This window comes from Tauraco erythrolophus, chromosome 7 (assembly GCF_009769465.1).
Source record: "Tauraco erythrolophus isolate bTauEry1 chromosome 7, bTauEry1.pri, whole genome shotgun sequence".
In the NCBI taxonomy this organism is placed as follows: domain Eukaryota; kingdom Metazoa; phylum Chordata; class Aves; order Musophagiformes; family Musophagidae; genus Tauraco; species Tauraco erythrolophus.
The window spans coordinates 34,401,317-34,413,587 of record NC_141471.1 but is presented as its reverse complement, the minus strand read 5'-3'; the positions used below and the strand labels follow the sequence as shown (position 1 = coordinate 34,413,587).

The window sequence follows — 12,271 nt, the reverse complement described above, 5'->3', positions numbered from 1 at the left end:
ACTTGCACGAGTTAGTTAACTAGCCAGCAGACACATCTTTTGTTTGTGAGGAAGGAGCGGGAGTGGAAAATGGAAATCTCTCTCAGCTGATTTACAGAAAGAAAGGCAAAGTGAAAGAGCAGGTCAAATCAGTGCTTATTTATTAATATTTCTAATTGCTTTCTCTTCCTGCTTCTTTCCAGAAGGCACACCAGTTACCTAGGTAGTCTTCGAAAACACTAGACAATAGCAAAATCAGTGCTAAGATTTCTGAATCCTTCAGTTGTCTTTTAAATACATCTTCAGTTGGACATGAGTGCCTCAAAGTCTGAAGATGAGGATTTCCTTGGCCTCAGTAAATGAGGTGAATTGTTCACCAATCTGTTTCTCTTGGTTCAAATCCATAGTCTAAGCCATTGACACATGCTCACTTGACGGCAGGTGAAGGCACATTCCTCAACCTGAAATTAGAACTGGAATTGTCCATATTTTTATGTATTTCTGCAAGCATTAATGCCTTCTTTAAATGGATTTTTTTTTTAAAAAAAAAGAACAACAACAAATAAACCCCCCAAATCCAAAAAAGATTTATCCTCTTATATCTTCACCTTTGCCTTTTATTATGCTGTGTCCTGGAGAGGATGCTAATTTTATACAGTGAATTCCAATCTCTGCTCAATTTCCACAGCAGCCAGTAGACTACTCTTTCTCATAGAACAGGATTTCTGGAATTTTCTACATTTCATATTCATAAATGTAAATGTAAATAACATACTGGATCCTGGATTCATTGGCAAATAATTCACTAATATTTGCAGTGCAAGAGTGAATTTAAGGAGTACAAATGAAGGAGTAAATGCAGCATAATCTGACTTGGGAGGCTGGGCAATCCAGTGGCCATGCCCGAGTCATAGAAGATGCTACAGCAACCACTGCTGTGGGCTAGGAGAAAAAATAAATCAAAATGCTTTCCTTCTCCCAATAAGTTATGAGAAGATACTCATGTCTCAGGGCACGTCACCAATGAACTTGTCATCTATTTTGATGCCTTTTTCCTTGTGCCAAGCAACCATTCAATTAGCATTCAAGAACTGACCCTAGAGAAAACCCAGACTTTGCTTTCCAAAGTGAAGAACTGTAAGCAAAGTCTTGATGCTATGTTTTCTTGCTGCCAGTCACTGAGTATCCTGTAGTTTTCAAGAGACAAAAGGAACAAAAGGAAAATTTCAGATACAAATCAGAAGACTCCCCTGTGAAAAACTATATGAATGATCATTGCTCCATCCCACCTCCAATGCTTTTAGCTCTGAGTTCAAAGCTCAAGATCTGTCCTGCTGGATAACCATCTTATCACTTCCAGTACCGCAAAGATAACCAAATTATGTTAACCAAAATCAAATCTCTGAACTCAGAACAATTCAGACAAGAAGGCATCTGTGGCTACTGAGTTATTTTAACAGCTTTCTGCTACCAAAAGGTATCCTACTCCATCTCTTCCTTTCTGTATTGCTCCTGCCCTCCTTCCACTAGCTGTGGCACACATTAGTCCCTCCATAATCTGATTCAGCTTCATAGCTTAACAGAAATCTCTCCACTTTTTTGGTTCATTAGGTTTTTTGAGGGGTTAAGGAGTTAATGCTGCATGTGTTTACAGAGAGATCTGACAAGAGCCAGAGCCAATGCAACCTAAGTAATAGACAATTTAGAAGGGGAAGGGGCATGCAACTACCTTTTTATATGGTAATGAGCTGCTGGAGTAGCTTACACCGTTTACTGGAACTAAACTCTGAAGTAGTTAGTACCAGACTTTGCAAGATCATAGCTTCTTGTGCTGATAGTTGAGTCAAAGAGACTTTCTTGCTTGTGAAGAGAAGAAATTAGATATGGCATCATAAAAGCTTGCAATGCTATTTTTAGAGGCGTGAATTGTGTTTAAACAGCTACTAAGTCAAAATTACTATTCTGTTTAGTCAGCTGTCAATTTTCATGGACTCTTTTTGCCTGCCTTCCTTTAACATTTACCTATTACATTAGCCCCAGTACTCCAAGTCAGGACTCTTTTTCTGAGTCAGGTGTCAGAGAAGACTTTCAGACCATCACAAGAAAGTGTAGTCCTTCTCCAAAGACATTACAATCGCTCCACTGACCCTACACAGTCAGTGTAAGGTACTGTCCAGTAGATAATTACAATATTATTTCGGGACTCCTTTAGAAATTAAGTGCTTCCAGGAAAAAAACAAACAAACAAACATATATATATCGTTTTCAGTCCTTGTAATACTCAGAATAGTCACATAGAATATTTTAGAAATAGTGAGTCTGGCACACAGGAAAGTTTTTATCTGAAACATATCTGAAGTACCAGGCTTAGACTCAGATCAGTTCTGCATTTGAAATCAGTGATGTGCAGTTCTAGCATCTTCCTTTGGTCTGTTTCCAATATATATACTATACATGACATGTAGCGGGAAAATGAAAAGAATTCCGAGATACAGTAGGATAATAGTGAAAACTCAAGAAAACACTGGTCATTGAAGAGAAATTTCATTAAGTGATTTTTGCATTAAGCCTCTAATGTCTGAATGTTCTATGGCATACCTATTTGTAAGGATGGTGTAAGCCATAGATTTTATAGATTTCTAGGTTGGAAAAGACCTTAGAGATCATCCAGTCCAACCGTCTCTAATCCCCATTAAACCATATCCCTAAGTAGTTCATCCACTCTTTTCTTAAACACATCCAGGGATGGGGACTCAACCACCTCCCTGGGCAGCCTCTTCCAGTGGCTGACAACCCTTTCAGAGAAGAAATACTTCCTAACATCCAACCTGAATCTCCCCTGACTAAGCTTATACCCATTTCCTCTTGTTCTATCACCCAACACTAATGTAAAGAGCCCTTCCTCTACCTCCCCACCATCTTTTCTCAAGTATTTGTAGGCTGTAATCAGGTCTCCCCTCAGCCTCCTCTTCTCCAGGCTAAACAGCCCCAACTCCCTCAGCCACTCCTCATAAGTTTTATTTCCCAGCCCGTTGACCAGCTTAGTCGCCCTTCTTTGGACTCGCTCCAGGAGCTCAATATCTCTCTTAAAGCGAGGGGCCCAAAACTGGACACAACATTCCAGGTGTGGCCTCACCAGTGCCAAGTACAGGGGCAGGATCACTTCCCTGTTCCTGCTGGTCACACTACTCTTGATACACGCCAGTATCCCATTGGCCTTTTTGGCCACCTGGGCACACTGCTGGCTCATATCAAGCCGGTAGTCAACCAACACCCCCAGGTCCTTCTCCGCCAGGCAGCTGTCCAGCCACTCTTCCCCAAGCCTATAGCAATGCTTGGGGTTTTTATACCCCAAGTGAAGGACTCTGCACTTGGCCTTATTAAAGCTCATGCCATTGGCCTCAGCCCAACGATCCAGTCTGTTCAAATCCCTCTGAAGGGCCTCCCTACCCTCGAGCAGATCGACACAGCCTCCCAGATTGGTGTTGTCCGCAAATTTACTGAGGGTACATTCAATCCCCTCATCCAGGTCATTGATAAAGATGTTAAACAGAACTGGACCCAGCACTGAGCCCTGGGGAACCCCACTGGTGACCGGCCTCCAGCTGGATTTAGCCCCATTTACCACCACTCTTTGGGCCCGGCCATCCAGCCAGTTTTTAACCCAAAGGAGGGTGTGCCTATCCAGGCCAGCAGTTACCAGTTTCTCAACCAGAACACTATGAGAAACTGTATCAAAGGCTTTACTGAGGTCAGGGAAAACTACATCCACAGCCCTTCCCTTGTCAACCAGGCGGGTCACCCCATCATAGAAGGTGATCAGGTTCATCTATTTATAAATCTTATTTAAAGCCTGCCAGTGATGGCAAATACACCATGCTCGATCACTTGTTTCAGTGATCAGTCATCTCGTTATTAAAACTGTGCACAATACTTCTGAATTTTCTTGCCCCCAGATGCTAGATATTTTATATTTTTGTAAGATTGTATGCTACATTCAGAGATCCTATTATCAAAAATCATTACTTCCTGTGGGAAGCTTGAACTGAAATGTGAAGGGCAAAGCAGAAACCAACAGGACTGGTACCAAGCTCAACCTGGTTGCTCTTATATTCTGAGAAGTACCAGTTCCAGCCATGAGAAGAGATTCCTTGATGGAAGACCCATAGGCTACATCTAAGTCAGCAGCTCTTTTTACACGTTAATTTCTACCACTTAGGCTGACATATCCTTCAGAAACAAATTGTATAGAGCATTAATTGTTTCCTCTGCTGTGATTAATCAGATAGATTGTGCACTTTTACAGTGAAGTCCTCTAAGCTCTACTTGCCGAAGGCTCATGATGAGGGAAACTGTTCATAGGTTTAGCACTCTTTTCATTGGTCCCATTTGAATGGGGTGTATCACAGCATAACGTGGCTTTTTGTAAGTTAAGGGAATTACTGCGATTTTCTCAAGTAAAACATTTAAAGTTGTAAATCAGCTTCATGAGAGTCAGTTATATTCTAGACATTGGATCAACCTTGTGTCACAAATTTGGGATAACAGCAGACATGTCTCCAAACTGACAAAACATAATTTACTTTCTAATGTCTGCAGTGGTATCTTTTCCTACTGCTAATTGCTGATCTTATTTTGCACTCTAGTGTCAAATAGCATCTTTGGAATAAGAGAGTAAAACAACAGGAACACTCCAGTAAATCACCATAGCCCTTAAAAACGCAGTGCTTCAGGAAGATTAGTACTCTGAAAAAGAAATCTTCATTCTTGCTTGACACTTCTCTATTTACTTTATTCTTTTTATGGACTGGTCACCATTTAATGAGCAATTATGTACAATATTTACTTGAACAGTAAGATGATCTCAGTGACTTTAACACAAGCATTATTCTAAGGGCTGCTCTATAAAACAAAGCGAAAGTACTTCACCTCAGGATAATGTTACAGGGAGAACTTCAGTCAGCAGAGCTAAAATTAAAAACAATGCTCTTGCAAAATCTAACAACTTGCAAATTTATGATCAGATCTGGTAACTCTTTTTAAGACTTGTTCACTGTACAGAATTCAAATGGTGTGCCAATGCAATACGTTTTAGCGGAGGCTGTAAAAATTAACTATACAATAAAGCACAGAATATATCAGCTCTATCTTTAGTAGTTCCACCTAAGCATAATCAGGATAAGATGCAAGAGTAGATTCATACTCTTTAGGCATCTCCTTACTGTTTTAAATATAAAACTCCTTTATACCCCTTATTTCTTCCCCCATAATTTTTCTTACACTTTATTGCCGATACAATTTTTACTACTTCAGTACAAAAAGTGGATTTGATACAACTATGTTTTTATAACATGTAATTTATTGTGCTGATATTTTATCTGTTACTTTATTGAAAAAATGACACATTTCTAGTAATAAAAATATTAGGCTAGTCAGGAACTAAAGCATGTTTTCCTCTTATCTGATTATAGTTTACAGTAAAATTAAAGCACTTTCATAGTCTCTGATCTAAACAAAGGGATCCCAATGACATCAATAGTTACTCTACATAGTGAGTTGTTCATGAGAGAGCTCCCGCTGCTGCATCCACCTTCACCACACAGCTTGGGGGACCAAGCAACAGGGACAGAGCTGTGCCAACACTAAAGATGATACTTGACAATACAAAAGATATTTCGTTATTTCATCTAATGAAGTTAAGCTTGAGTCATAAGAGAGGGGCCATAGAAAGTAAAATCTGAGGTTAGTTGCTTGAATACCCCTGACAATCTGAGCCAGACCTCATCAAAGCTAGAGAAGCTCCTGAGCAGGAGTTGGCACCTATAACTGATGCAAGACCTTGGGCCGAGAGGACTACCAGAAAGGTTTAATGTGCCATGTGCCTTGCTTTCTTTTTGCTTTTTGATGTTAAACTTGGTGCAGCTTTCATAGTATAAGGACACAGGCAAGGCAGAGCTTGTGAGTGGAGATCGTACCTTTATCACAAAAAACAGGTATATTTGGAAAAAGAAACTCCTCTTCAGACATAATCCTTTTTTTTTGGGAAGATCTTCTTCAGGACAAAATGGTTGTGCATTTAAAAGTATACCTATTGTTTCTAATTATGCTAGGTGGTCTTATTATATGTAAATATATATATAGCTGGTACCCAAGGTCTTTCCAGCAGCAGAAAGTTCTGACCTATGCCACCAGTAATATCAAGTCTTTGAAGCTCATTTTTTTTTCTTAACAGAATATAAAATCCATCACAAAGTTTATGCACATAGGTAGAGTATACGTTTCAAGATGTGTACGTGTACCTAGGTATATACAAGCACCTTTTGAAATGTTTAGCGCTTCATTGAGAAAGAGCATTGGAACAAAGGAAAAAAAAGAGCCAACACAAAGGAAAATGTGCCTGTGAAATCCTCAAGTTGGGATTGAAAAAATGTTTTAATTAAGGCTCATTCTCAATTCTATGTTGCAATAAACAATATCTGTTTTGGGGCCAGGTAAATGTTAGTTAAATACTTGTTAGCTTAATGAAAATTTTTCTCCTCAAAAAATCAACAGACAAGGAAGAATTGCAAAGGCAATTGGAGAAAAAGATTTACTTAGGGAAAGTGATTTGAAAAATGCAATAAGAAAGGCAAGATTCAAACCTCCCTTCCAATTCTTCTCAAACACTGCCTCTTATTTTCAATGAAAAGACGGATAGTGATTTTGTTAATGGGATTGGAGATAAATTAGGCAAGTGAGATATCTTCTAGCTCTGCTATCATCACATATCTCAGTTGGCCTTCTTCCATCCTACACCGTTCTAGATGAGCTGAGTGTCAGCTCACTGAGAGAAATCTTGACATACACATCAGACTCATGCATTTAAAATCAGCTGCAAAAATACATACGACTATTTTGTTGCTGAGGTGTTTGTTTACTAGTTAGAAACGACAACTCCTCAGTAAATCAGATTGCATGTCAATATAGCAAAAAATTATAATACTGAGTTAAAGCAGGTTATATTTTACACCTCTCAAACTGTGTAGATTTAGTAGACCAATTTTTCTGTATGTAATTGCCTGCTATATGGTTATTCCAAGGCTGTAATTAGTCCAATCTGTTATCTTCATCCTATGTTTTTTACTTCATGACTTGGGAATGCTGATTGGTTAACACGTTTTCATTTTTTTCTCTTTGACTGTACTCTGAAGGAAAGACATAAATAATTCCTTATCAAGAATCTAGTGTCTCCCTAACTGTTTAATAGCAAGTTTAGTAGCTAAGGACCCATCTTCTCTCTTTTGATGTCAATCTCTTCTTAATTTATATGTGTGAAGTTTGTATTGAGTCATAGAAATCATAAAATTCAATGTATTAAGTGTACACAAAGTGCTGACAATTTATAAAAAAGAATATTTACAGGTTAAACTTTACTTTGCATTTAATTGTTCTGAGCATAATTTCTAATTATTACAAACCAATTATATTAAAAATTTGCATGAATATCTATTTTTAGTGTTTAATATGAATGTTTCTCTTTGGAGTGGTTTTTTTTTTTTATAGACTGTTCATTTTTCTACATACCACATATAGTATGCTGTGTCCTAAAATGGTATGGTGGAATGTGGAGAATTTTGTTTTAGGGAAATAATAAATTCCTTTGGCTCTGTACAAAAGGCTTTATTCATCCCTCCAGTGCATGATCATTATCTGGGTCTATCTTGGCTTTTCCCTTAATTTAAACAAAAGCCACATATTGTAAATCACCTTTTTTTGCTTACAGACACATGTGCAACTTGTAGATGCGCAGCCTCTTATATTAAAAAATGTACCGTGATTTCAGTTTCTAAAAACAGTTATGAAGAGTTACCTAATTAATTCATGAATGGAAATTAACATTGATTCCAATATCAAAGAGTTTTCTTTGCTGTCAGGATGAAATTCAGTCTAACCTAAGTTGTCAAAGCTGCTGTGCCAGAACATCATGTATGCCAAAGCACCTTATTGGAGCATGACGCATACTTAAGGGACATGCAGCATGCATTCTCAGCTGCTAAATACAGATAATTATACAGTGCTTCTCAACAAAATATCTATTTCATATGGGTTGGAAGCTCATTTGTCTACCACATAAGCTCGTGGAATGGTTCCTCTGACCAGGAACCATGTTTTTGGAAAACAAAAATGAGTAAATCTCTTACAACGGGCTTTGTCATGCCCAATGTTTTACTAAAAATCATAATACACTGATAAGTGATACTCAAGCATGCTTCTAGGCTACTAGGCTTTTTTTCTCTGTAGTGCAACCGCTGCATTAACCTGAAAAGCTGTGCTAAATCTCAGTGTGCCTTATTTGCAGCTACAGGGATGTTTCCTTTCCAATCCACTTGTGCTTTAGCACCTGTGAGTGTTTTGGGCAGACGCTTGCACTGCTCTCTGCATTCTCACTTTTTACAGCACACCACTATGGACAGTCACTCTAGCTCTTCACCTATCCTTTCATCCTTGGTATTCAGGGGAGTCTGTGCAGCATGCAGTTAAAATGAAAATAAAATAATGTGTCTCTGTCCTGCTCCTCCTGAGGTAAACAGCAACTTTGTTCTACTGAGCTGTTGCAAAAAGTAGAGGTCAGAAGGACAAAATCCTCTAAGCTGGAGTCCATTTGTGCAGCGTGCTAAATGCCATTAGGTCTCATTGACTTCTCCGACTTTTCCCAAGGCTTTTGTTGTTAGCAGCAGAGATCCGTATTTGCTAACTGCTTAAGTGTTATTACAGTATTTCTTGAGATATATTGAGGTGTATATACTGAAGAAAATTATTCACAGCATTGGATTAGGAAACCATTTGCGCTGTCTCATGGAAAGTGATTTATATACAGCGATGCTACGGTGCGCGTTACTGTACAGACTGTTACTGCATTGCCCAGCCTTGCTTAACATCCCAGTCTCAGCATCAGTTTGGCCACAATATCCTGTAAGAGCTAGCGACTTTGGAGTGCTACATATGAGACATCTCAGGCAGACCTGTCCTTCAGAAATATAAATTTCTGCCATGAGCATGCATTTCAGAGGACTGAAATGGACATCCAAGCATTGAGATCCAACAGAGTAGTCTTCTAGAAATTTTGGCCTTCGTGAACACTGATGTAATTCAGGATTAATGCCATCAAGCTAAAAAGATTACAATAACAAAAAAGCAATATGAGATTGGATTTAGGCCTCCAAAGTCCGAAATCTCCAATATATATTTAAAGAGAAATAACTTATTCCAGCATTTGCAAAATGGGGCCTATTGAAAAGCATGAAACCTCGAAAATGTTATTTGAATGCCAGAAAAGTAATACTTTGAAAAGCCAAGAGGAACAGAAAGAGTGAGCCAGAAATGCTAACACGTTTGTTTTTCCCCCTGTCCATGAGCTGGGCAAGACTCACAGCTCCAGGGGCATCTCCAGATGGACAGTCCCTGCCCTCGGGGACATGCGTGTCACCTCACCACATAGAAACATGGATGTAAGCTGTTCTTAAAATAAGGTTCCTAAGTGGAAGAAATACCGACTCGGAACATGCAACTTATGATAATACCTACATTTAGCTGTGACTTTGTACCCGCCCAATGGAGGGTCGTGGCCTTCCACGGCATCGAATCCCGCTGACACCAGAACAATCTCAGGATCAAACTCATTGGCAGCTGGCATAATCACTGTCCTGCAGAGTGAAAAAAAAACAACCTGTTAAAAATTAGAACTTCTATCTTCATGGTATAAATTGCCACAGTCTCAAAAATCCACAACACCAGGTATTTCTTTTAATTAAACCAATCTTCATGGTAGCTGTCCAAACCCAAACAAAGTCAAAGGCTTCAAATAATTTCTTTCTGTAGTCACTTTTTTCTTTCCTATGATTGGGGGGGGGGGGGGGGGGGGGAAGGGAAAGCAGGTACATGTGAAAGCCTCTAATATTACACACACATCTGTGCCTGTTTTATCCTGCTGCCTATAAAAGCTGCCTCTTCCAGGGAAGTGACTAATGGTTTACAGAGAGCACTCAAAGCCTGCGTGGAAACCCGGACTGCTCCAGTTAGTGCGAACTTGGTGTAAATTTGAACTATAAATTTCTTTTGGGAAAATGTTTGCTTTCCAAACTTTTTTTTTTTTCCTTCTTAACATTTTTAAATGTTTGTCGAGGTGGGGGGTGACTCTAGCAAAGGAAAAACATGAAATTCCCTTAATCAAATCCAGACTATGTTGTCAAGCCTTTCCAAGGTCAAGCATAACAGGAATGTGACAACCACAAACTAGTGACAGCAACCCCTGCTGGTGTCAGGAAGAGAATTCAGCCCTTCACAGTCACAAAGAGTCCACTTTTTTTTTTAACCCTTTCCTTGACAACCTTCCGTGGTGATATTTTGTCGCTTTGTTTTTGCTATTCTCCAAGCTCAAAACATTAAAGATGTGTTGAAGGAGAAGATAAAACCCTGCATTCTGCACTCACAGATTCCTTCTTTCAGGCTGACTTTCCAAAGGGAAGGTGTCAGGAGGCTTTTACACCAGTGCGACAAACGCTGAGCCTGTAATGACTGCACTAATTCAGGGGGGACATCACTAATATTAAAAGGCAAATACACAAATGAATGTTCTATTCCAAATATACTCGAGGGAACTCAAAAAAATCCCACTTGGTCTACACTGATCAAAATCTGAAGATTAATTTTGCACATTTTGCCTTAGTTCAATATTTATTTATTACTATTTAATCAATCAACTTAGGCCAACGAGATAATGTGTTTGTTGAAAGACTAAGGTTTTCTGTGGGGAAAAAAACCCAATGTATTAATAATATTTTAATAACTCTCTAGGTTTTTCTTTAGTTTATTTTTGATCTGTTTGTAGAATTTATTTTGTTCTGATTTCCTCAAAGTTAATTTTAATATTAGGAAAGTGTTCCTTTTACTTGTTAGAGAAAAGGAGAATCCAGACTATGTCAATGTCTTTATCAGAACATACAGCATTTCAATGAATATTGTTTTACATTAGAAAAGGACAGAGATAACTTCATTTTTCTGGTGATTTCACCAAAATTGCATCATGAACATCTGCAGGAAAAGTGATATAATTTGTGAATATTCCTTTTTTCACGTTATTAGTAGGCCACTGCTGAAGTATGGATTCAGTATTGAGCATTGTACTTCAAGAAGGGCCTAGACCAACTTGAGAGAACAAAAAGAAAGAAAAAAATTCTAAAAAATGTGACCTACATGGAAAAGACAATAGAATTACAATTATTTGATTCACAAAACATGAGAGTAAACATGATAAAAGTCCACGAATATGTAGTGGTTGTTGCAAGAGGAAAGGAGTAATTTGTTCTGCATTTCCACTGTGGATAGGACATGAACTAGTTGCAGCAGGAAAGCTGTAGTTCCGACACTGGAAAAGCTTTTTAATAGTAAGGATAGATAATCACTGAAATAAAATGTTTAAGAAAATTGAAGAGTAAAAAAAATGAAAATTGAAGAATAAAAAACTCTGAGTTTTTTTATAATGGGTAAAACAAATATCTACAGCTTGCTTGAACCTGTGAAGCTTGCTACAGGTTCAAGCTGACATGGCCTTGAGGCTGGAGGTCAGATGCTTCTCTTCTCGGTCTTTTCCCTATAGTTGCATGATGTATTACACACAAAGTACACATATGAATAATTATGTTAGACACTTTGGTGACTGAACATTTTTGCAGGCTAATGTCCACAAATTTAGGGAACAACATCAGGAATAAAGATCTCCTATGCAACCACATCTTATCTTTCTTATGTACATACCTTCTGATACTCCAATTATATGTTGTTTGAAGCAACACGTACTTCTAAACTTTCCATGTCTTCAACACATGTGGCATGGATCCTGATTAATGATGAGGACTGTGGCTGATATGCAACCTTGATCTGTCCCCACAGGACCATATATCTTATGCAATGAAAGAAGGAGGGATCCTATGAAGAACCCTTCCTATCTGCAGCCACTTGAGCTTTGCCCTTGTCCTCTACATTCACATTTCCTCAAACTCAAGTCAGGCTCTGTTTTTTATTTCTTCATGCCAAATAAAGTAGCAGCACCACAAGTACATCATATACAATGCACAGAAGTCAGAGATGGGGTGTGTTCAGTGCAGACAGAAGCTCTGGAAACTCAAGTTGCTGAGCACTAACAAACCTAACCAGGCTAACACGGAATGAGATTCTTGAGAGTTTTATAATTTGGAACATTGGGAAAATCATCACACTTCTACCACATTTCAAGACCTTGCTTAAAAGCGTAAAG

The 12,271-nt window shown here is 38.6% G+C and overlaps 1 protein-coding gene across 1 annotated transcript in view; it reads right to left on the bottom strand.

The window, feature by feature from the left end:
* HDAC9 (histone deacetylase 9) overlaps window positions 1-12,271 on the bottom strand; it is a 412,038-nt gene that overhangs the window by 49,945 nt on the left and 349,822 nt on the right. The window contains 1 exon segment of the mRNA XM_086615076.1: window positions 9,544-9,662. Coding sequence (XP_086471202.1) covers window positions 9,544-9,662 — 119 coding nt within the window.